The sequence below is a fragment of the Polypterus senegalus genome, chromosome 10 (genome assembly GCF_016835505.1).
Source record: "Polypterus senegalus isolate Bchr_013 chromosome 10, ASM1683550v1, whole genome shotgun sequence".
Classification (NCBI taxonomy): domain Eukaryota; kingdom Metazoa; phylum Chordata; class Cladistia; order Polypteriformes; family Polypteridae; genus Polypterus; species Polypterus senegalus.
Genome location: NC_053163.1, coordinates 67,746,977 through 67,773,280, shown reverse-complemented (window position 1 = coordinate 67,773,280; position 26,304 = coordinate 67,746,977). Strand labels below are relative to the sequence as shown.

General features: G+C 44.4%; 1 protein-coding gene across 1 annotated transcript in view; it reads right to left on the bottom strand.

The window, feature by feature from the left end:
* Positions 1-476: 476 nt before the first annotated feature.
* Positions 477-26,304, bottom strand: part of rbm41 (RNA binding motif protein 41) — a 75,216-nt gene continuing 49,388 nt past the window's right edge. The window contains exons 6-8 of the mRNA XM_039765897.1: positions 12,210-12,634; positions 5,564-5,711; positions 477-780 (exon numbers count right to left, since the gene is read on the bottom strand). Coding sequence (XP_039621831.1) covers positions 614-780; positions 5,564-5,711; positions 12,210-12,634 — 740 coding nt within the window. The 3' untranslated portion in view covers positions 477-613. The remainder of the gene's footprint in view (positions 781-5,563; positions 5,712-12,209; positions 12,635-26,304) is intronic.

Here is a 26,304-nt window from a genome sequence, read left to right as displayed (position 1 = left end):
TGTAATCATGACAATCAAGTAATGTTTTATAGTAAGGGTCCCGCTTATTTTCAAAATGCAAGAATTATACTCATCAATTTGAAATCATGAAAACAAACCCCATAATCGGCAAAATTAAAAAGTCATTGGGGAAACTATTTTGTATCCTTTCATTCATCCAGTTTTTGACTTGAATTCAACTAAGATTTATAAGGATTTACAGCATTCCTGTACAGCAATAGACACTGAAGGAAACCAAAAATGAGAATCCCAGCCCACTATATGGAGGCCATTAGTTGCCAAGTGACATGGCAGCAGTCTTGCTGTGGAAAAGTACTACGTGATACCTTTATAATGAGGAAATTATGAAAGATTTTCATTTGATTAAATTTCAACTTTTTTTTTAATGTACTTTTAATCAGCTCTCTGACTCCAAAGGTCATGTGAAAAGACAATTCCCCCTCATGAAGTAATAAAGCATATAAAAAAAATTGTGATTCACTTGGAAAATGGAATATATTAAATGAAAATAAATTACATGTGTTTAAACTTAAGCAAACTCAAAACAGTTTTCAAAAATAATCAAAATATTGGAATTTCCATCATTCTGTTGAGATATTAAAACCAACTGAAATCAGGGTATTTCTTTAGAGTCTGTAGTGATGTTTTCAGCAGGTTGTCTGCCAGAGGTCTGAGAAGAAGTAAAACTATTGCTACCCCTCCCAAACTCAATAATGACTGGTTTTCCCAACAAATGATATCCATTCACCAGCTCCAGGGCCTTAGTCGCTGTTTCAAGGTCTAAAAGAAGAGAAAAGGAAATATAAAATTAGCTAGAGGGTTGAACTGCTTGAGACTTTCAAAGTACTGAGGCTGCAACATTCAAATGCTAGCAAAGCTTCCATTTCTGAAGAGTAAAGTTACTACGCTTCCCGAATAAAATCGTACATTTTTATAGCAACAAAATTTATAACTTGTGCAAGCAATATTCAAGCTTCCAAATAACCAACCTACAAATGCCTTTAGTAGTTCATGATCTTGACCAAATTTCTGACTTTCTAATTGATAACAGTAATGTGCAACAGCAGAACATTACAATGAAAGTACCAGACAGCATCATATGTACAGCCGATTTATTATTAGGCCATCAATATTCTCCTTTATCTAACTTATCTCTAAAATTAATAAATGACTCTCTAAGAAATCAATTTAGACCTCAACAAAAAAACAGATGCCCTGTTTGCAGTCCATGCCTGGTATTGTAACATATTAAACTGAACTAAGGACTCTGGTTTTACTTTTTTTTTGTACTTCCTAACTGCCAGACTCAAGCAAGTACAGACTGGCAGCAACACTTACTCCATGATGATCTTCAACACAGGCTCCCTGCAAGGTAGTGGACTAAGACACCTGCTATACTCCTTGTTCGTGTATGACTGTGTGGCTAGACTAAGTTCCAGCTGTATCATTCAATTTACCAACGAACCTGCCTTTGTAGGCCTGATTAGATAGACAGATAGATACTTTATTAATCCCAAGGGGAAATTCACATAATCCAGCAGCAGTATACTGATACAAAGAAACAATATTCAATTAAATAGTAATAAAAATGAAAAAAATACAAATAAAATTAATGTTAGCATTTACTCCCCCGGGTGGAATTGAAGAGTCGCATAGTGTGGGGGAGGAACGATCTCCTCAGTCTGTCAGTGGAGCAGGACAGTGACAAAAGTCTGTCACTGAAGGTACTCCTCTGTCTGGAGATGACACTGTTCAGTGGATGCAGTGGAATATTCATGATTGACAGGAGTTTGCTTAGTGCCCGTTGCTCTGCCACAGATGTTAAACTGTCCAACTTTACTCCTACAATAGAGCCTGCCTTCTTAACAAGTTTGTCCAGGCGTGAGGCGTCTTTCATCTTTATGCTGCCACCCCAGCACACCACCGCGTAGAAGAGGGCACTCGCCACAACCGTCTGGTAGAACATCTGCAGCATCTTACTGCAGATGTTGAAGGATGCCAACCTTCTCAGAAAGTATAGTCTGCTCTGACCTTTCTTACATAGAGCATCAGTATTGGCAGTCCAGTCCAATTTGTCATCCAGCTGCACTCCCAGATATTTAAAGGTCTGCACCCTCTGCACACAGTCACCTCTGATGATCACAGGGTCCATGAGGGGCCTAGGCCTCCTAAAATCCACCACCACCTCCTTGGTCTTGCTGGTGTTAAGGTGTAAGTGGTTTGAGTCGCACCATTTAACAAAGTCTTTGATTAACTTTCTGACTCCTTCTCCTGCCCACACCTGATGCAGCCCACAATAGCAGTGTCACCAGCGAACTTTTGCACATGGCAGTACTCCAGTCATATTGGAAGTCTGATGTATATAGATTGAACAGGACCGGAGAAAGTACAGTCCCCTGCGGCGCCCCTCTATTGCTGAACACAATGTCAGACCTGCAGTTCCCAAGACGCACATATTGAGGTCTGTCTGTAAGATAGTCCACAATCCATGAAACCTGGCATGAATCTACTCCCATCTCAGTCAGCTTGTCTCTAAGAAGCAGAGGTTGGATGGTGTTGAAGGCCCTAGAGAAGTCCAAAAACATAATTCTTACAGCACCACTGTCTCTGTCCAGGTGGGAGAGGGATCGGTGTAGCATACCTAGATGATGGCATCCTCCGCTCCCACCTTCTCCTGGTATGCGAACTGCAGAGGGTCAAGGGCATAGCGGACCTGTGGCCTCAGGTGGTGAAGCAGCAGCCTCTCCATGGTCTTCATCAGATTTGGCGTCAGAGCAACAGGCGGAAGTCATTCAGCTCACTAGGGCGTGATACCTTTGGGACAGGGTGATACAAGATGTTTTCCAAAGCCTTGGGACTCTCCCCTGTTCCAGGCTCAGGTTGAAGATGCGCTGTAGAGGACTCCCCAGTTCCAACGCACATGCCTTCAGCAGTCGTGGCGATACACCATCTGGACCCGCTGCTTTGCTGGCATGAAGTCTTTTCATCTCTCTGCTCATATGGGCTGCTGTAATTGTGGGTGGGGATGTCTCACCTATGCTGGTATCAGCAGAAGGATGGTTGGAGGATGCAGTACTCCGAGGTGAGAGTGGGTTAGGGTGATCAAACCTATTAAAGAAGTTTTTCATTTGGTTTGCTCTCTCCACGTCTGTCTCGATGGCGACACCCCGCTTCGAGCTGCAGCAAGTGATAATCTTCATCCCATCCTACACTTCCTTCATGCTGTTGTTCTGCAACTTCTGCTCCAGCTTTCTCCTGTACTACTCTTTCGCCGCTCTGAGCTGGACTCGGAGTTCCTTCTGCACGTGCTTGAGCTCATGCTGATCACCACCTTTAAAAGCCCTTTTCTTCTGGTTCAAAAGGCCCTTGATGTCACTTGTAACCCATGGCTTGTTGTTAGCATAGCAGCATACTGTTCTTACTGGAACTACAATGTTAATACAGAAGTTGACATAATCAGTTGTGCATTCAACAGCCTCTTCAATGTTCTCACTATGTGACCCCTGCAGGATATCCCAGTCTGTAGTTCCAAAGCAGTCTCTCAGAGCCTGCTCTGCCTCAGGGGACCACTTCCTGAATGAGCGTGTAGTTGTAGGTAGCGCCCTCACTCTTGGTTTGTATTGAGGCTGAAGCACAACCAGGTTATGATCTGCTTTCCCAAGCGCAGGCAGTGGGGTGGCGCTGTATGAGTCTTTAACGTTTGCATACAGTAGGTCGATAGTCCTTATCAATTAATCAATCAATCAATCATCAATAATAGATGGCATATAGAGAAATGTGAATGAGTTGCTGTCCCAAGTGGAAGAATTCACGTATCCTTGGCTCTTGTTCTAGAGTGACAAAACAGGAGGACCTTGAGATTATCCACTATATCGGTGCCGTAGTGGTCTTTTTGCAAAGATTATAACTGACTGTGGAGGAGAAGTAGGTGTCAAGCCTTCAGAAGCCTTTGATTTACCAGTCAGTCTTCATCCCCATCCTCATCTATGGTCATCAGTTCTGAGCAGAAACCAAAAGAATGAGATTGCAGTTGTACACAGCTAAAAGAGTCTTTTGTGCAGAGTTGATAGACTCACTTTATGTGACTGTGCGAACAGCTCAGCAGGATGGAGGGACTGCGGATTAGCTCAGTTGCATCACCAGAGCAGCAGGAGCCAGTTGCTGAAGTTTGAAAAATTATTAAGAATGCCCTCTGGTACCTCCAACTTTGTGTGTGTATCAGGAATGGTCCTCTGTGAGAGAATGCAAGGAAAGTGCCAGGAGATGATGTAGGCCTTTTATCTTGACTGACCCAGTGCTGTACAAAGGGTTTAAAAGCTGTACAGGTTTAGCAGCAATCTTGGGCCTTTTCACTTTTTTTCCCATTTTGCAGTGGTTCGTAAAACATGAGACATCAGACAGACAAACCTCTCTTCTGTCTGTAAGATTCAGAACTCCCAGAATGCCCAATCGAGCCGATGCTATAAAAGGGGTTAATAGCTTTGGCAAATTAAGCTGCAGTCTCAGCCCTTCTTTTCTTTTTTCCATTCTGTTTTAATATGTAAAACACATCAGAAAGATAAGCTTCTCTTTTGCAAGGTCCATAGCACTCAAGTTCCTTATTCCACATTGCTACATTCTGTGCATTGTACTTGCAAATAAGCATTTATTGGTTGGGAGAAGGATGCTATGGATAGAGCTGCCAGGCAAGAGGAAAATCGGAAGGCCTAAGAGAAAGTTTATGGATGTTATGAGATAGGACATGCAGGTGATGGATGTGGTAGAGCAAGAAGTAGAGGACAGGAAGATATGGAAAAAGATGAACTTCTGTGGCCACCCCTAACGGGAGTAGCTGAAAGTAGAAGATTCTGATACAATACCCCTCAAGGAGTAGGTCGAATTGTTGAATTCAAATGTCTCAAGTCTACTGTTCCTCAATGGAAGGTCATGAGGAAGCTAAGATTCACATTATCCAAAGACAGTGAATTGTTGGGAACACACCCAGCCTTGACATAGCATGCCCATACTCACACACAGAGACACTCATAAGCGGCTCAATGAATTGATGAATATTAAAGAGATAATAAAGATAATAAAGAATATACAGTAGTCAACAAATAATTGAGGGAAAAAAAGAACAATTATTAAACAAACAATGTGTATGCAAAAGCCCTCCCTGATTCCCTGCCTGCGATAATTATTTACATGCATGAAATCGAATGAAACGGCAGACACTACTCGTTAAACAGTACAGTGCAAGCACAGTCCAGTACAGCAGGTGCACATGCCGATGGTGTGTGCAATGAAACAGGAGCAGCTGAAAGAAGAAGATGAAGAAGCAGTTCTTCTGAACACACAGTCCAGCCCTCCAACCAAAGTCAAATTCAAATCAGTCACAGACTAGTTGGACTGTGTGGTTATGTACAGTATGTCACATTAGGTGACTGACTTCAAAGGAGGCTTTGGCTAATAAACACAAAAGATGAAATGTAACAAAATAAGAATTTGATATGTTAGGGCAAATTAAAAAAAAAAATAGTGAAAATCTTCAAAATGTAATGAAATACAGTAAGTATTTACAAACCTGGAAAAGTGATAAAAGCCTGCCCTTTGAGGCGTCCTGTTAACAGGCGATATAGAAGTGGAGGGCTAGCTGGGCTCTGGTATACGGAGAAGAGCGAGATGAGGTGGGAAAGTGTTGCTCGTGGGCTGAGGTTCTTCAAATACAGCACCTGCAGGGAGACGCATGTTTTAAACTGTCAGTCCTCACAGGAAAGCCAGGATTCAAGTACAGATAAAGCAATGAGAAACATACCCTGTAATGAACTACTGTAAATATTGGACCGTGCCTTAAATGACGCTTGTTAGAACTATTGGAAAAAAAAAAAATAACTGGTCAGGATACAAGTCAAAATCAAGTCAAAGTGGAAATGGCTCCTTCACTATGAGAGGCTACAAACTGCCTATGGAATACATTTAATTTGTTCTCAATAATAAAAACAGTAATCTATAAATGAAGGCAAAAGAAAAATATAGCAAAGATCCAAGGTGAAAGAGTGGGATCAGAATAAAATGCCCTCTAAAAGTAAGATTGTTTTTTTCTTTTGAAATGAATCAACAAACCTTTGACATGACTGAATATTTACTGAACTGAATATTCACTCGATAACTACAAGGTACTAAGGAAATGTGCAAAATTGCTACTACTGGAAAACCGTGAACAGATGGAAACTTGGAAGATTAAACAATAAATGCACACATCACATTCAGTGCAAAAAAAGCAACACAAGTAAACAATGTGTTTTCTAAACTGCAAAATAAACCAACGATAAATCAAGCTACTTATTAATTATGACATTAAAAATGTACAATATGCAATCCCTATGGCAGTGTTTATATTCTTTTGTGCAAGTATACTTCACACATCTAACAGAAAGAATTGATTGAAAACACTGACAAAAAACATTGACTACTTGCCTTAAATGTTTTTTTCAAATGTTTCTTCTTCAGAATATTTTAATTGTTTACAGTATGAATAAGCAAACTGACATAAGACAATTAATTCATCCATCCATTATCTAAACCCATATATTCCATTTCAAATTTGCTAGAAATCTATACAACTCCAAGGAAGGGCATCCTCATCCTCACCTACACACAAAACATATTCAGAATTACCAATCAACCTAAGATACATTCACTGAGCAAATTACTAGGAAAACTTGTGCACCTGCTTATCAGTTAAATTATCTAATAAGCTAATCATGTGACAGCAGCACAATGCACAAAATCATGCATAAACACATCAAGAGCTTCAGTTAATGCTCACATGAAACATCTCTCTATTATAAAAACAAAATCTGGGAAGGAGATGAGACGCGATTGTTCTGTGAGATGACAAGAGCTTATGCAAAGAGATTTGGAAAAGTCCTGCGTGGTTATGTCAGACACATTTCTTTTAGAGAGAAAAAAATGATATTCACTCACGGGCAGTTATACGTTGCGTTGTCACAATGTAATTCCAAACACGGAATCAAAATTCAATGCGATATTGATGGAAAGGTAAAAGTGAAAAGCGAGCGAATATATGGTGTGGTCCCCGGCCGGGACGCCCAGGAGGACGAGAGGAGGGCTTGTGCCTCCTCCACACCGCGAGGCGTCCGTCCTGGTTCTGTTGGGAGCCACGGGTCGAGGGCATGGAAGCCCTACCCTGTAGGGGCCCGTGGCCACCGCCAGGCGGCGCCCCGATGCCGGTTTATCCCGTGCAGTCGCTGGCCGGAGCTGGAGCCCGGCGGGGCGCTTGGAGGGGACGTGAGGAGGGCTTGTGCCTCCTCCACACCCCGAGGGGGCGTCTGTCCTGGTTCTGTTGGGGACCACGGGTGGAGGGCTTGGAAGCCCAGCCCTGTAGGGGCCCGTGGTCACCGCCAGGCGGCGCCCCGATGCCAGTGTATCCCGTACGGTCCTCGGCTGGGGCTGGAGCCCGGCGGGGCGCCTTGGAGGGCCAGAGGAGGGCGAGTACCTCCTCCAGACAGAGTGGGGCGTCCGTCCTGGTTAGGCAGGGGGCCTCGGGTACAGGGCATGGAAGCCCAGCCCTGTAGGGACCCGTGGCCACCGCCAGGCGGCGCCCCTGTGCCTAATAATCCCGGGAGCCCGGCACTTCCCACTTCCGCCACACCAGGAAGTGCCGGGGGGAAGACTTTGTGTGGCGCCCGGAGAGCTGCCAGGAAGGCAGCCGACACTTCCGCCACGCTGGGGCGTGGCTAGAGAGCAGATGCCGGAAACACCTGGGGCTCATCCGAGGGTGTTATATAAGGGGCCGCCTCCCTCCAGTCATTGGTGGAAGTCGGGAGGAAGCAGACTGAACTGGAGAGAGAGGACGGGAGGCGGCCAGGAAGGCACAAGAGACTGTGGGCCTGGACTTGGGGAGATCGGTGCAGAGGCACTGGGGTGTGAGTGCACGTGACTTTGTATATATTGTGTATAATAAACAGTGTGTGGGTGCAAAATATGTCGTCCGTCTGTCTGTGCTGGGGCCAGCGTTCACAATGGACATATGTGATATGACAGAAGTGCGCCGTGCGAAATACAGATCACGTGGTAGCAGCAGCAAGCCAACAGATAATCGAGCAAAGAGGAGCTTAAAAAAAACTGTACGTGTTTCCCATTGTATCACCGTTTAAAGAGGGGGTTTTGGAGGAGCGATCGCGTCTCTTTTGGGTGTGTTCAGCCCCCCTCTTCATAATGCGAGTGGCAGAGACGCAAAGTGGTTGGCACATAGTGCAGGCTTTAGGGGGGAGGGTCGAGCAAAGCAAACAGGGGGCAAAGCCCCCTAGTTTTCAAAATGGAAAAAATGTGATCTCAATGATTTGGGCCGTGGCATGATTGTTGATGCCAGATGGGTTGGTTTGAGCATTTCTGTAACTGCAGGTATGTTGGGACTTTCACACACATCAGTCTGTAGATTTTACTCAGAACTGTCCAAAAACATCCAGTGAGTGGGAGTTTCACCAGACTGAAACCCCTTGTTGATAAGAGAGGTCAGAGGAGAATGGCCAGACAAATTCAAGATGACAGAGACGCTACACAAATTCAGAAAAGCATCTTGGCATGAACAACATATCAGACCTTGAGACGGATGGGCCAAGAACAGAAAGCTGAAGCAACAGTGGGCACAGGCTCACCAATTGGACAGCTAAAGACTAGAAAAATCTTGCCTGCTTTGATGAATCTCAGTTTCTGCTGAGGCACACAAATGGTAGGAGTAAGAATTTGGCACCAACAGTATTAATCTATGCACCCATCCTGCTGTATGGCAACAGTCTAAGCTCATGGTGGTTGTGTAATAGTATAGAGCAAGGTTTTTGAACATGAAGGCTATGGTGGCATTGCAGGCGGGCTATGGCTGGCCCTGGACAAGGCCCTTTCCCCCTCCCCGATCTCAACCTCGCACATGGGGCTCGATTCACAGCAACAAAATTGTAGTCAAATCGGGGCCGTTCCTGGACGACCACCCTAATCCTGGCTCTGCTGATCTTGCTCTTAAATCATCTAAAGTTCTGGTGATCATGCAGGACCCCCTTTTAACAATCTCTCAATTCACAGACCATCCCATCAAACCCGTAGAGCCGTCTGCACTAAATTCACAGAAAAGGATCTCCCCTGTAGGTCATCGTAATTCACAGAGGGGAGACATCCCCTCGGTGGCTGTGCTAAAATCATGGAGAGGATGACCCCCACCCCCTCTGGGTTCTTCTAAATTTATGGAGTGGACCCTTCCACAAACACACTGGCATGGGAAAAACTGGGTCATGACATTACAGAGGTTGGGAAACAGTGATGTACAGAACGTTTTTTTGGAACATTCCCTGTCTGTTAATACAAATCAGTCATCTCTTGTATGCTGCACCCCATTTAAGCATTGTTGCTGACCATGAGCATCCCTTCATGGCCACAGTTTACCCATATTCTAAAGGCTACTTCCAGTATGATAATACAGAATGTCATAAAGCAAAATCATCTCAAAGTGGCTTCATGAACATGACGAGGGGCTCAGTCTGCAGAAATTGTGTGATGCAATCATGTTGCCATAGACCAGAACCTCAAAGGAACATTTCTAATATCTTGCAGAAGCTATGCCATGAAGAATTGAGACTGTTTTGAAAGGATGTATAAGGAAGTGGTGGTGAAGTTACACCATCCACATGCTGCCTAAAAAAAGCCATTCTTCAAACGTCCCTGCACAAGCAAGAAAGGAGTCTTTTGAGGTAAACCACAGCGAGGCCAACAGTTACTCTGAAGGATCTCCAGCATAAAGTCGCTGAGACTAGAGAAAAGATGCACCGGTCACTCCTATCAAGAGCTCTGCATAAAACTGATGTGTTTGGGAGGGAAGCAGAAAAGAAGCAAAGACTCAAATAGAATTGTATGAAAAAACATCTTGAGTTTACCAAAAAGGCATTAAATAGATTCAAGGTTTTGCGGTCAGATGGGAGTCAAGAAGGGGCCTTTTGGGCCATAGTTCAGAGGTATATTTGTAGTGAAAATATAAGGCAACCTACAGTTCCAAAAACACCACACCTACTTTGAAATTTGCTATTAGAGGCATTATGGGGTTTGGCTGCTTTCATCAGCAGACTGGGCAGCTGGTTAAAAACAAAAGAAGAATGGATGGTGGAAAATACAACAAATATAACTAGATAACTTTTGTTGTAGTCTACTAAAAACTAAAGATTGAATGAAAGTTCACCTTCAGTAGGGCACTGATTCCATACACATGACAAGTGTAACTAAGACAATTATTTACAACCTCAAGAGTAAAAAGCTAAATGTCCCACAATGGCCCAGTTAAAGTCCTGATCTAAACTTCACTGAAAAATCTGTGACGTTCACTGCAACTTGTAGGGCACAAGTATCATCTGATTAACCTGAACATCCTGGATAGAACAAATCTGCCCTGAAGAATTATAAGCAATTTGCAAAGCTAGCACATACTTCCCAAAAGACTTGAAAGTTGTTATTCCTGAAAAGATGTGCACTGCAATTATTAAAGTGTGGGCATTAAATAGGCAAATATCATATACATAGACGTTACTTCAATGTTTCTTTGTAAGTTTAGTGGTCATTTTCTCGGTTCACCTAGGTTGGCCGGATGCCCCCCAACCCAAAAGGAGGTACCAGAGTCCAAAGTTTTATAGTCACATGTTCTTTCTAATGCCAACTGCCATTAGTCACCTTTTACTACATACAAGAAGGATGGTGACCTTAAGCTAAACCCCAAATCACAGGGGTCATGTGCCATAACAAGCAAGCAAAAAAGAAGGCATTAAATGTACTGCTTATTATATCAAATGGCTTGACATCTGCTTACAGACACAGTAGAAGGAATTACTTTGGAGCATTGTGTGCTCTAGGCAGTTTTTTTTCTTTGTATGTTTTAATACCTTTTCAGAATTTAACATTTTGTTCAAATAGAATTTTACACTGTGTAGGATGTTTGTTTCTGGGAAAAACAAAATCTGATATTTTTATCTTTATTTGATATTATCTGTTTACTGTGATTTTATATGGATTGAAGCTTCCAAGATGTGCTGAACACCATCAATATGTACTTGCAATTTACCTTTGCTCCGTTCAATTGTCACCCCATTTTGTACAGAAAAGTAACTATTGCAAAAAACAACATAACTAAAGCAAGTGTGTAAAAATGGAGAGCAATAATGCCTCAAGTCATAATTTGCCCTCTAAATGACAACACGTGCCAAAGACATAATGCCAATATATGTGTCATCTACACAACATGTACAGAGAACTAAGCAAATGAACTATGAAACTACAAAGTTGGCTCAATGAACCTTTCAAAATCACAGTGGAACCTACCCATACACTAGCCTTAGCTTGGTACCTGGTACTAATAGAAAAGTAATGATTACCTGCTTTTCATGAACTGGAAACGTTAAAGCTACCTTTAATCTGACTACCCAAAAAAGCCTAAATACAGCTGTGTGAAACAGCATTATCACATTGTATGTAGGTACTTAACGCAGAAATGCACAGTTAAGATGTACAGTATTATGCTAAGTACATGCAAACACAATCCACACATCCACTAAAGTTTAAATTTGCACCATCCAATAAATCATACTAAGCAAGCAAGAAGTACAATTAGCAGCACTGAGCAAAGTCTCAATAAGCACACAGCTGGAATGAATTTCTTCAGACGCTGCAACCCTTCAGAGACTGCTACAGGAGTCTAATACCATATACAAAGTTAGGGTACTAACTTTGAAATAACATCTACATTATTGGGCAGCACAGTGGCGCAGTGCTAGCGCTGCTGCCTCGCAGTAAAGAGACCCGGGTTCGATTCCCAGGTCCTCCCTGCGTGGAGTTTGCATGTTCTCCCCGTGTCTGCGTCGGTTTCCTCCGGGTATTCTGGTTTCCTCCCACAGTCCAAAGACATGCAGGTTAGGTGGATTGGTGATTCTAAATTGTCCCTAGTGTGTGCTTGGTGTGTGGGCATGTGTGTGTGCCCTGCGGTGGGTTGGCGCCCTGCCCGGGACTGGTTCCTGCCTTGCGCCCTGTGTTGGCTGGGATTGGCTCCAGCAGACCCCCGTGACCTTGTAGTTAGGATATAGCGGGTTGGAAAATGGATGGATGGATCTACATTCTTGGTTATAAAATGTGTTTTTCATGTGACAATATTCTGAAAATACCCACTGTTAAACACTCACCTTAGATGGCAAGCCTGGATGGTAGTTCTGAAACTTGGGAATCTGTCGGATCTCTTCTGTGGTGAGTTTGTTTCTCTTTATCTCTTCCTCTGAAATTGACTGCACTTCCTCGGTCACTTTTAGTGGGCATTCCACTGTGCTAGCATTTAGCTTTCCAATTGGATGGCGGAGGTCAAGCCTTCTGGGTCCAATAAATTCTTCACTTTCTTGTGCTTTTGGCGGGTTACATATTTTGTCTTTAGATGTACTTTCCAAACATTCTGTTCTAGAGGGACTGACCTCACTTTGGTTACAAGTTGAAAGCTTTGGTTTCCTTTCAAAAACTAAAGAGGATTGTTGAACAGCTGTTGATTTTAAATCCTTGGACACGATGTCCAGATTATGATAAGGGCTGCTTTCACTCCCTTCACTTATAACGTTCTTATCTGTGAAAGAAACAATTTACATTTTTTGAGTTCTTGCATTTTTATGTAGACAGAAATAAAGAACACAAGAAATGTATTTAAAACCTGTTAATTCAGAGTTTAATGTAAAATTTGCAGCTTGTGATTTCATAGGAAAAAAATCAGTCTATATTACAAAAATACCCATTAAAAGTGAGCAGTACCATATAACCATTAACATAAATTACACTTGAAAAATATATCTGCTAAAGATAATGACCAGTTTTTATACAGTGAAAGGAAAAACAAACATTTAATAAGTCTACAGAATCAGTTACAACTTTGTGCCAGATTTAGTGATTTTTATCTTATGTCTCTGACCGTTTTCAATGTTTCTCATTTTGTTTTGTTATAATCTTTATTACAATCCAGGGGAAATTTTCTTTTTGCATGACAACTGGGGGTCGGAGTGCAGGGTCAGCAATCGTGCAGCGCCTCAGGAGCAATTTTCAGGTTAAGGGTCTTGCTCAGGGGCCCAACAGAGCAGGCTATAATGGTACTTGAGCCAGCAGCATTCCAGATATCAGCACAGGTCCTTTCAATTACGGAGCATTTGTAAGGCTTTACAAAGCATGAAATCTCACATTTGTGTCAGTCCTGCTATGAGCATGCCTTTTAACTCTTTGAGGGCAAATAATTTTTTTTTCTTTTGGCCCAAGGCTGAATACTTTTCCAAAAAACTCTTTTCTGAAAAGCGTACAAAGCACTGGTTTCACACATAAATTAATATAAAATATTTATGAATGTCAAATGTCACTGTGTTTTATGTTCCACAAGCCTCTACACTATGTGAATGCACATACCTATTAAGTAGCATAGTTCTTGCAAGGTATGATAATGTTCCAATCAGCCATATTACACTGCTTGCAGTATGTATTGAATGAATCAACAAACCTTTGACATGACTAAATATTTACTGAACTGAATATTCACTCGATAACTACAAGGTACTAAGGAAATGTGCAAAACTGCTACTACTGCAAAACTGTGAACAGACAGAAACCTGGAAGATTGAACAATAAATGCACATATCACATTCAGTGCAAAAAAAAAAAAAGCAACACAAGTAAACAATGTGTTTTCTAAACTGCAAAATAAGCCACCGATAAAGCAAGCTACTTATTAATAATGACATTAAAAATGTACAATATGCAATCCCTATGGCAGTGTTTATATTCTTTTGTGCAAGTATACTTCACACATCTAACAGAAAGAATTGATTGAAAACACTGACAAAAAACATTGACTACTTGCCTTAAATGTTTTTTTTTTTTTAAATGTTCCTTCTTCAGAATATTTTAAATGTTTACAGTATGAATAAGCAAACTGACATAAGACAATTAATTCATCCATCCATTATCTAAACCCATATATTCCATTTCAAATTTGCTAGAAACCTATATAACTCCAAGGAAGGGCATCCTCATCCTCACCTACACACAAAACATATTCAGAATTACCAATCAACCTAAGATACATTCACTGAGCAAATTACTAGGAAAACTTGTGCACCTGCTTATCAGTTAAATTATCTAATAAGCTAATCATGTGACAGCAGCACAATGCACAAAATCAGGCACAAATACATCAAGAGCTTCAGTTAATGCTCACACGAAACATCTCTCTATTATAAAAAAAAAAATCTGGGAAGGAGATGAGACGCGATTGTCTCAGAGACACTTTCAGGTTCTGTGAGATGACAAGAGCTTATGCAAAGAGATTTGGAAAAGTCCTGCATGGTTATGTCAGACACATTTCTTTTAGAGAGAAAAAAACGATATTCACTCACGGGCAGTTATACGTTGCGTTGTCACAATGTAATTCCAAACACGGAATCAAAACTCAATGCGATATTGATGGAAACGCAAAAGTGAAAAGCGAGAGAATATATGGACTCATGTGATATGACAGAAGTGCGCCGTGCGAAATACAGATCACATGGCGGCAGCAGCAAGCCAGCAGCTAATCGAGCAAAGAGGAGGTTAAAAAAAAACTGTACGCGTTTCCCATTGTATCACCGTTTAAGAAGGGGTGTCGGAGGAGCGATCGTGTCTCCTTGGGTTGCGTTCAGCCCCCCCACTTCACAATGCGAGTCGCAGAGATGCAAAGTGGTTGGTGCGTAGTGCAGGCTTTGGGGAGATCCCCTAGTTTTCAAAATGGAAAAAATGTGATCTCAATGATTTGGGCCGTGGCATGATTGTTGATGCCAGATGGGTTGGTTTGAGCATTTCTGTAACTGCAGGTATGTTGGGACTTTCACACACATCAGTCTGTAGATTTTACTCATAACTGTCCAAAAACATCCAGTGAGTGGCAGTTTCTCCAGACTGAAACCCCTTGTTGATGAGAGAGGTCAGAGGAGAATGGCCAGACAAATTCAAGCTGACAGAGATGCTACACAAATTCAGAAAAGCTACAGAAAAGCACCTTGGCATGAACACCATATCAGACCTTGAGACGGATGGGCTAAAGAACAGAAAGCTGAGGCAACAGTGGGCACAGGCTCACCAAAACTGGACAGCTAAAGACTAGAAAAATCTTGCCTGGTCTGATGAATCTCAGTTTTTGCGGAGAGGTAAGACTTTGGCACCAACAGTATTAATCTATGCACCCATCCTGCTGTATGGCAACAGTCTAAGCTCATGGTGGTTGTGTAATAGTATAGAGCAAGGTTTTTGAACCTGAAGGCTGTGGTGGCATTGCAGGCGGGCTATGGCTGGCCCTGGACAAGGCCCTTTCCCCCTCCCCGATCTCAACTTCACACATGGGGCTTGATTCACAGCAACAAAATTGTAGTCAAATCGGGGCTGCTCCTTTACGACCATCCTAATCCTGGCTCTGCTGATCTTGCTCTTAAATCATCTAAAGTTCTGGTGATCATGCAGGACCCCCTTTTAACAATCTCTCAATTCACAGACCATCAAACCTGTAGAGCCGACTGCACTAAATTCACAGAAAAGGATCTCCCCTGTAGGTGATCCTAAATTCACTCTGACTAGCCAAAAAGACTAAATACAGCTGTGTGAAACAGCATTATCACATTGTATGTAGGTACTTAATGTAGAAATGCACAGTTAAGATGTACAGTTAGGTCCATAAACATTTGGACAGAGACAACATTTTTCTAATTTTGGTTCTGTACATTACCACAATGAATTTTACATGAAACAACTCAGATGCAGTTGAAGTGCAGACTTTCAGCTTTAATTCAGTGGGCTGAGCAAAAAGATTGCATAAAAATGTGAGGCAACTAAAGCATTTTTTAACACAATCTCTTTATTTCAGGGGCTCAAAAGTAATTGGGCAAATTAAATAACTGGAAATAAAATGTTCATTACTAACACTTGGTTGAAAACCCTTTGCTGGCAATGACAGCCTGAAGTCTTGAACTCATGGACATCACCAGATACTGGGTTCCCTCCTTTTTAATGCTCTGCCAGGCCTTTACTGCAGCGGCTTTCAGTTACTGTTTGTTTGTGGGCCTTTCTGTCCGAAGTTCAGTCGTCAACAAGTGAAATGCATGCTCAGTTGCGTTAAGATCAGGTGACTGACTTGGCCATTCAAGAATTTTCTACTTGTTTGCTTTAATAAACTCCTGGGTTGCTTTGGCTGTATGTTTTGGGTCATTGTCCATCTGTATCATGAAACGGCCAATCAATTTGACTGCATTTAGCTGGATTTGAGCAGACAGTATGTATGTCTCTGAACACCTCAGAATTCATTTGGCTGCTTCTGTCCTGTGTCACATCATCAATACACACTAGTCTCCCAGTGCCACTGGCAACCATGCACCCCCAAGCCATCACACTGCCTCCACCATGTTTTACAGATGATGTGGTGTGCTTTGGATAATGAGCTGATTCATGCCTTCTCCATACTTTTTTCTTGCCATCATTCTGGTAGAGGTTGATCTTGGTTTCATCTGTCCAAAGAATGTTTTTCCAGAACTGTGCTGGCTTTTTTAGATGTTCTTTAGCAAAGTCCAATCTAGCCTTTCTATTCTTGAGGCTTATGAGTGACTTGCACCTTGCAATGCACCCTCTGTATTTACTTTCATGCAGTCTTCTCTTTATGGCAGACTTGGATATTGATACACCTACCTCCTGGAGAGTGTTGTTCACTTGGTTGGCTGTTGTGAAGGGGTTTCTCTTCACTATGGAAATGATTCTGCAATCATCCACCATTGTTGTCTTCCGTTGACGTCCAGGTCTTTTTGCGTTGCTGAGTTCACCAGTACTTGCTTTCTTTCTCAGGATGTACCAAACTGTAGATTTTGCCACTCGTAATATTGTAGCAATTTCTCGGATGGGTTTTTTCTGTTTTCGCAGCTTAAGGGTGGCTTCTTTCACCTGCATGGAGAGCTCCTTTGACCGCATGTTGTCTGTTCACAGCAGAATCTTCCACATGCAAGCACCACACCTCAAATCAATTCCAGGCCTTTTATATACTTAATTGATAATGAAAGAACGACGGACTTGCCCACACCTGCCCATGAAATAGCCTTTGAGTCAATTTTCCAATTACTTTTGAGCCCCTGAAATGAAGGGATTGCGTTAAAAAATGCTTTAGTTGCCTCACATTTTTATGCAATCTTTTTGTTCTCCCCACTGAATTAAAGCTGAAAGTCTGAAATTCAACTGCATTTGAGTTGTTTCATTTAAAATTCATTATGGTAATGTACAGAACCAAAATTAGAAAAAAGTTGTCTCTGTCCAAATATTTATGGACCTAACTGTATTATGCTAAGTAGATGCAAACACAATCCACACATCCACTAAAGTTTAAATTTGCACCATCCAATAAATCATATGCCTAAGCAAGCAAGGAGTACAATTAGCAGCACTGAGCAAAGGATCAATAAGCACACAGCTGGAATTAATTTCTTCAGACACTGCAACCCTTCAGAGACTCCTACACTGGTGCCACTATTTCAGGCTTCTGTTGCTGCATGCTGTGGCCAATTATGCTGCCTGCCATCCCTGGTGATGGCAACTATGTGGGAACTGTGGCTGCCAGGGAAAATGAACAGGCAGTGACAATACAACACAATCTGGTTTGTACCTATTGTCACCATAAGTGGCAGTCATCCGAGGTGAACGCTGTTGTAGGCACATCAGGTACATAAACGTGTTCAGCACTACAATCAGCTTGGGACCAATCAGCTCATGCAGGTATCTCACTTTCATTTTTAATCTCCAGACGACCTGCATGTAAATAAGAGTCCGATAAGTCAGAGTCCAATTCAGAAATAATATGCAAAACGTGGCCTATTTATATATAATATAAATATATAAACTGCTCAAAAAAATTAAAGGAACACTTTTTAATCCAAGTATAGCATCAAGTCAATGAAACTTCTGGGCGATTAATCCCGTCAGTTAAGTAACAGAGGGGGTTGTTAATCAATTCAGCTGCTTTGGTGTTAATGAAATAGAGGGGCAACAATGAGACGAACCACAAAATAGGAATGTTTTTTACAGGTGGAGGCCACTGACATTTTTCTCTCATTTTTGCGGACTGTTTTTTCCCTAGTTTTACATTTAGCTACGGTCAGTGTCACTACTGGTAGCATGAGGCGATCCATGGACCCTACAGAGGTTGCACAGGTAGTCCAACTTCTCCAGGATGGAACATCAATATGTGCCATTGCCAGAAGGTTTACTGTGTCTCCCAGAACAGTCTCAAGGGCATGGAGGAGATGCAAGAAGACATGCAGTTACGCTAGGAGAACTGGACAGGGCCATAGAAGGTCCTTAACCCATCAGCAGGACCGGTATCTCCTCCTTTGGGCAAAGGGGAAGAGGATGAGCACTGCCAGAGCACCACAAAATGACCTCCAGCAGGCCACTGGTGTGAATGTCTCTGACCAAACAATCAGAAACAGACTTACTGTACTGAGGGTGGCCTGAGGGCCCGACTTCCTTTAGTGGGCCCTGTGCTCACTGCCCGGCACCGTGTAGTTTGACTGGCATTTGCTATAGAATACCAGAATTGGCAGGTCCACCAGTGGCACCCTGTGCTTTTTACAGATGACAGCGGGTTCACCCTGAGCAAATGTGACACAGAACGTTATGCTGCCTGTAGCATCATTCAGCATGACCGGTTTGGTGGTGGGTCAGTGATGGTCTGGAGAGGCATATCCATGGAGGGACGCACAGACCTCTACAGCATAGACAACGGCACCTTGACTGCCATTAGGTATTTGGATGAAATCCTTGGACCCATTGTCAGAACCTATGCTGGTGCAGTGGGTCCTAGGATCCTCCTGGTGCATGACAATACCCAGCCTCATGTCGAGAGAGTATGCAGGCAGTTCCTGGAGGATGAAGGAATTGATAACATTGACTGGCCCCCACATTCACCCGACCTAAGTCCAATAGAACATTTCTGAGTGTGACATTATGTTTTGGTCCATCTCACGCCACCAGGTTGCACCTCAAACTGTCCATGGGCTCAGTGATCCTCGAGGACACCATCCGTCGACTCATTAGAATTATGCCCCGACGTTGTGAAGACATGCACACAAGCGCATGGGGGGGTCACACAAACTATTGAGTACGATTTTGAGTTGCTGCAATGAAATTTCGGCAAAATGGACTAACCTACTGCATCATTTTTTCACTTTGATTTTCGGGATGTCTTTGAATTCTGCCCTCTGTAGGTTGATAATTTTTATTTCCATCAAATGATGCGGCATCCTACATACTAAATCTACAGAACATACATTTAACTGGGACAATGTACAAATCTATATATATATAATTCACTAAGGGCACACAAGACAGTGAGCGCAAGACAGATAGCCACACCCGCCAACTCTAAGACCATGGGATACACACGACAGAGCCCTGCCAGCCAACTTTAACCCTCTTCCCGCGTCATGGGATACGCACGACAGAGCCCCACCCACCAACTCTAACTCTCCTGCCGCTTCCACCCTCGTTCTCGAGGCAAACGTACTGCCTGCTCATGTGCCCGCACGGAACACCTCACCAAACACAGCCTCAGTCGCTTTCGACGCTTTTACAGTCCATATGAACCTCAGAGCCATGTTGACTTTTCATTGTTCTTTTCGATACCGGCTGCTTTTCTATATATATAATTGACCAAGTCGCCCGACCATGGGGTATGCACGACAGAGCCCCGTCCACCCACTCTAAGCCTCCTCTCACGTCATGGGGAACACACGACAGAGCCCTGCCCGCAATCTCTAATCCTCCTTCCGCGTCCACCGTCGTGAGCTAAAGAGAAGGCTAAATCAAACAGCAATAATTAGCAAACAAACAAAGATAACCGGCAGTAACAGTGCAAAATTCACAATTGGTATGCCAGTTTGAAAATATAAGCTTTGAGGGTAGTTTTAAAATGTGTTATTGAATCGAGCTGATGTATATGTGAGAGAAGAGAATTCCAGAGTTGAGGAGCACAATGAGAGACGCTCAAGCTCCCATAGCACAGAGTTTGATGTGTGGTACAGAAAGTACAGCTGCAGATGAGAATCTGAGTGAGCGAGACAAGTGTCAGTCTGTAGGAGATCAGTGAGGTTGTGGAGAGCTTTGAATGTTAAGAGCGGTATTTAGTATTGTATTCTGTAGTTAACAGGGAGCCAGTGAAGTTGAGAGAGAATAGGTGTAGTATGTTCAGTGGATTTAGAACAGCAGATTATTATCCTGGCAGCAGAATTTGGAATAAATTGTAAGCGATGGGTACGTTTTTGTGGGATGACAGATAGAATAGCATTACAGTAATCTATACGTGAGGTGACTTGGGCATTAACCAATACTTTAGTACTGTGTTGCGTAAGAACAGGACCAAGTCTAGAAATGTTTCGGAGATGGAAGAAAACAGTTCGAGAAATGTTACTTATACAGGAGGAATTATTTAATAATAATAATAATTATTATTATTATTTAATAATTGCCATTATTAGTGTATAAATGGATAAAAATAATTGCATGTAAACGATTCGCCAAAATCTGTTGTATGTAAATGATACTGTTTAAAACGTTATTGCTTTTTCATCAGAAAACCCAGTTTCCACATCTACCTGTATTAGTTTAAATGACACTTACCACTTGCAATAGTGCGGATGCGATGACTTATCGTGTCGACTGGGCAACACAGTGAATGCGGTGTCTATCTATATATGTCTGTTTTCCATAGCCTGCTACAGGAAGGTACTCTCTCGACCATTGGCATTGGTTTCGCTCCTTGCTATTTTCGTTATACTGTGACCGTGGTTTCCTAAGCCTTTGTTATACTGAATTCCTTTCTCACCGTTTTCCGTTCCTATTCTTACACCGCCGTATGCAACGGCGGGCTTCGGCTAGTAAAATTTAAAGCCAGTACTAAAAGTGCCAGAGAGCTGGCCAAATCTTGGCTATCAAATGAGAACGCCATCAACAGACACTTGGACATACAGTAAATCCAGCTTCCTAATCACACTGACTTAAAACACATAATTTTTTCTATATATTGCCTTTGATTCTTGTAACTCCTCCTTGAACCGTCACCTTATCGTGGTGGAGGGGTTTGCGTGTCCCAATGATCCTAGGAGCTATGTTGTCCGGGGCTTTATGCCTGGTAGAACCACCCAAGGCAAACTGGTCCTAGGTGAGGGATGAGACAAAGAGCGGTTCAATAAACCTCCAATGAAAATAAAACTTGGACAACGTTTTCCCTTGCCGGGCTGGTCACCGGCCCCCTCTGGAGCCAGGCCTGGAGGTGGGGCTCGATGGCGGCGCCTGGTGGCCGGGCCTGCACCCATGGGGCTCGGCGGGCACAGCCGAAGAGGTAACGTGGGTCCTCCTCCCCATGGGCTCACCACCTATGGGAGGGGCCAAGGAGGTTGGGTGCAATGTGAGTTGGGTGGTGGCGAGGGGGGACCTTGGCGGTCTGATCCTCGGCTACAGAAACTGGCTCTTGGGGCGTGGAATGTCACCTCTCTGAAGGGAAGGAGCCTGAGCTAGTGCGCGAGGTCAGAGGTTCGGCTAGATATAGTCGGACTCACCTCGGCGCACAGCTTGGACTCTGGAACCAATCTCCTTGAGAGGGGCTGGACTCTCTACCACTCTGGAGTTGCCCCCGGTGAGAGGCGCCGAGCAGGTGTGGGCATACTTATTGCCCCGACTGGAGCCTGTGCATTGGGGTTTACCCGGTGGGCGAGAGGGTGGCCTCCCTCCGCCGGGTGGGGAAGGGTCCTGACTGTTGTTTGTGCGTATGCCGAACAGCAGTTTGGAGTATCCACCCTTTTGGAGTCTCTGGAGGGTTGCTAGAGGGCATACCTTCTGGGGATTCCCTCGTTTTGCTGGGAGACTTCAATGCTCACGTGGGCAATGACAGTGAGACCTGGAAGGGCGTGATTGGGAGGAATGGCCCCGATCTGAACCCGGCGGTGTTTTGTTATTGGACTTCTGTGCTCGTCACGGATTGTCCATAACGAACACCATGTTCAAGCATAAGGGTGTTCATATGTGCACTTGGCACCAGGACACCCTAGGCCTCAGGTCGATGATCGACTTTGTGGTGGTCGCCGGACTTGCGCCATATGTCTTGGACACTCGGGTGAAGAGAGGGGCGAGCTGTCAACTGATCACCACCTGGTGGTGAGTTGGCTTCGATGGTGGGGAAGATGCGGTCAGACCTGGTAGGCCCAAGCGTGTTGTGAGGGTCTGCTGGGAGCGGCTGGCAGAGTCCCCTGTCAGAAGTAGCTTCAACTCCCACCTCCGGCAGAACTTCAACCCGTCCCGAGGGAGGTGGGGACATTGAGTCGAATGGGCCATGTTCCGTGCCTCTATTGTTGAGGCGGCTGACCGAGCTGTGGCCGCAAGGTGGTCGGTGCCTGTCGTGGCGGCAATCCCGAACCCGTTGGTGGACACCGGTGAGGGATGCCGTCAAGCTGAAGAAGGAGTCCTATAGGACTTTTTGTCCTGTGGGTCTCTGGAGGCAGCTGATAGGTACCGGCAGGCCAAGCGAACGCGGCTTCGTTGTTGCTGAGGCAAAACTCGGGCATGGGAGGAGTTTGGAGGCCATGGAGAGCGACTTTGGACGGCTTCGAGGAGATTCTGGTCCACCGTCCGGCGTCTCAGGAGGGGAAGCAGTGCAGTGTCAACACCGTATATGGTGGGGATGGTGCGCTGCTGACCTCACTCGACGTTGTGGGTGGTGGGAGGAGTACTTCGAAGACCTCCTCAGTCCCACTAACATGCCTTCCAATGAGGAAGCAGAGCCTGGGGACTCTGAGGTGGGCTCTCCCATCTCTGGGACTGAAGTCACCGAGGTGGTCAAAAAACTCCTTGGTGGCAGGGCCCGGGGTGGATGAGATCGCCGGAGTTCCTTAAGGCTCTGGATGTTGTAGGACTGTCTTGGTTGACACGTCTCTGCAACATCGCATGGACATCGGGGACAGTGCCTCTGGATTGGCAGACCGGGGTGGTGGTCCCCTCTTTAAAAGGGGACGGAGGGTGTGTTCCAACTATAGAGGGATCACACTCCTCAGCCTCCCTGGAAAAGTCTATTCGGGGTTCTGGAGAGGAGGGTCCGTCGGATAGTGAACCTCGGATTCAGGAGGAACAGTGTGGTTTTCGTCCTGGTCGCGAACAGTGGACCAGCTCTTCACCCTTAGCAGAGTCCTGGAGGGTGCATGGGAGTTTGCCCGACCGGTCTACATGTGTTTTGTGGACTTGGAAAAGGCATTCGACCGTGTCCCTCGGGAATCCTGTGGGGGTGCTCGGGAGTATGGGGTACGGACCCCTGATAAGAGCTGTTCGGTCTCTGTACAACCGTGTCAGAGCTTGGTCCGCATTGCGGCAGTAAGTCGAGCCCGTTTCCAGTGAGAGTTGGACTCCGCCAGGGCTGCCCTTTGTCACCGATTCTGTTCATAACTTTTATGGACAGAATTTCTAGGCGCAGCCAGGGTGTTGAAGGGGTCGGTTTGGTGGACTCAGGATTGGGTCACTGCTTTTGCAGATGATGTTGTCCTGTTTGCTTCATCAGGCCGTGATCTTCAGCTCTCTCTGGATCGGTTCGCAGCTGAGTGTGAAGCGGCTGGGGTGAGAATCAGCACCTCCAAATCCGAGCATGGTCCTCAGCCGAAAAGGGTGGAGTGCCCTCTCAGGGTTGGGGGAGAGATCCTGCCCCAAGTGGAGGAGTTCAAGTATCTCGGGGTCTTGTTCACGAGTGAGGGAAGAATGGAGCGTGAGATCGACAGGCGGATCGGTCGCGGCATCCAGCAGTGATGCGGTCTCTGCATCGGTCTGTCGTGGTGAACAAGGAGCTGAGCCGTAAGGCAAAGCTCTCAATTTACCAGTCGATCTACCTCCTACCCTCACCTATGGTCATGAGCTATGGGTAGTGACGAAAGAACGAGATCGCGAATACAAGCGGCTGAAATGAGTTTCCTCCGCAGGGTGTCTGGGCTTTCCCTTAAAGATAGGGTGAGAAGCTCAGTCATCCGGGAGGGGCTCAGAGTAGAGCCGCTGCTCCTCCTCATCGAGAGGAGTCAGATGAGGTGGCTCGGGCATCTGATCAGGATGCCTCCTGGACGCCTCCCTGGTGAGGTGTTCCGGGCACGTCCAACGGGAGGAGGCCCGGGGAAGACCCAGGACACGCTGGAGGGACTATGTCTCCCGGCTGGCCTGGGAACGCATGGGATTCTCCCGGAAGAGCTGGAAGAAGTGGCGGGGAGAGGGAAGTCTGGGCCCTCTCTGCTTAAGCTGCTGCCCCCGCGACCCGACCTCGGATAAGCGGAAGAGAATGGATGGATGAATGGATGGATTCTTGTAAGTCTAATCATTATCCTCTAATGAAAGTCCCTGGCAGGGGCTGAAAGCTCAGGAATAAAAACTACTTTATGATACGCGATTCATTTTCTCCCTTTGTGGATCTCCGGCTGCAAATATGCAAACCGTATCACAGACCTTCACTTCCATATATATAAATATATATATATATATATATATATATATATATATATATATATATATATATAAACACAATTTCAATTTGAGATTCTGAAATTTCAAAACTTTTTATAGTGCACTATATTTGAAGTATTCCATTGAGAATGGAATTTTCCTGAAAATGTCCCTAAAGAATATGTACCAATTTTAAACAAAACTGTTTCAGTGGGAGCAGTGTTGTTTCATGTGGACAAGCAGGAACAGTGGTCACAATACTTGCTTTTCACAATATACAGTGCATCCGAAAGTATTCACAGCGCATCAATTTTTCCACATTTTGCTATTTTACAACCTTATTCCAAAATGGATTAAATTCATTTTTTTCCTCAGAATTCTACACACAACACCCCATAATGACAACGTGAAAAAAGTTTACTTGAGATTTTTGCAAATTTATTAAAATAAAAAAATTGAGAAAGCACATGTACATAAGTATTCACAGCCTTTGCCATGAAGCTCCAAATTGAGCTGAGGTGCGTCCTGTTTCCCTGATCATCCTTGAGATGTTTTTGTAGCTTAAATGGAGTCCACCTGTGGTAAATTCAGTTGATTGGACATGATTTGGAAAGGCACACACCTGTCTATATAAGGTCCCACAGTTGACAGTTTATGTCAGAGCACAAACCAAGCATGAAGTTAACGTAATTGTCTGTAGACTTCCGAGACAAAATTGACTCGAGGCACAAATCTGGGCAAGGTTACACAAAAATTTCTGCTGCTTTGAAGGTCCCAATGAGCACAGTGGCCTCCATCATCTGTAAGTGGAAGAAGTTCAAAACCACCAGGACGCTTCCTAGAGCAGGCCCGCTATCTAAACTGAGCGATCGGGGGAGAAGGGCCTAAGTCAGGGAGGTGACCAAGAACCCGATGGTCACTCTGTCAGAGCTCCAGAGGTCCTCTGTGGAGAGAGAGAACCTTCAGGAGGACAACCATCTCTGTAGCAATCCACCAATCAAGCCTGTATGGTAGAGTGGCCAGACGGAAGCCACTCCTTAGTAAGAAGCACATGACAGCCCGCCTGGAGTTTGCCAAAAGGCACCTGAAGGACTCTCAGACCATGAGAAACAAAATTCTCTGGTCTGACGAGACAAAGATTGAACTCTTTGGTGTGAATGCCAGGCGTCATGTTTGGAGGAAACCAGGCACTGCTCATCACCAGGCCAATACCATCCCTACAGTGAAGCATGGTGGTGGCAGCATCATGCTGTGGGGATATTTTTCAGCGGCAGGAACTGGGAGATTAGTCAGGATAAAGGGAAAGATGACTGCAGCAATGTACAGAGACATCCTGGATGAAAACCTGCTCCAGAGCTCTTAACCTCAGACTGGGCGGCGGTTCATCTTTCAGCAGGACAACGACCCTAAGCACACAGCCAATATATCAAAGGTGGCTTCAGGACAACTCTGTGAATGTCCTTGAGTGGCCCAGCCAGAGCCCAGACTTGAATCCGATTGAACATCTCTGGAGAGATCTTAAAATGGCTGTGCACCGCGCTTCCCATCCAACCTGATGGATCTTGAGAGGTGCTGCAAAGAGGAATAGGAAAAACTGGCCAAGGATAGGTGTGCCAAGCTTGTGGCATCATATTCAAAAAGACTTGAGGCTGTAATTGCTGCCAAAGGTGCATCGACAAAGTATTGAGCAAAGGCTGTGAATAGATAGATAGATAGATACTTTATTAATCCCAAGGG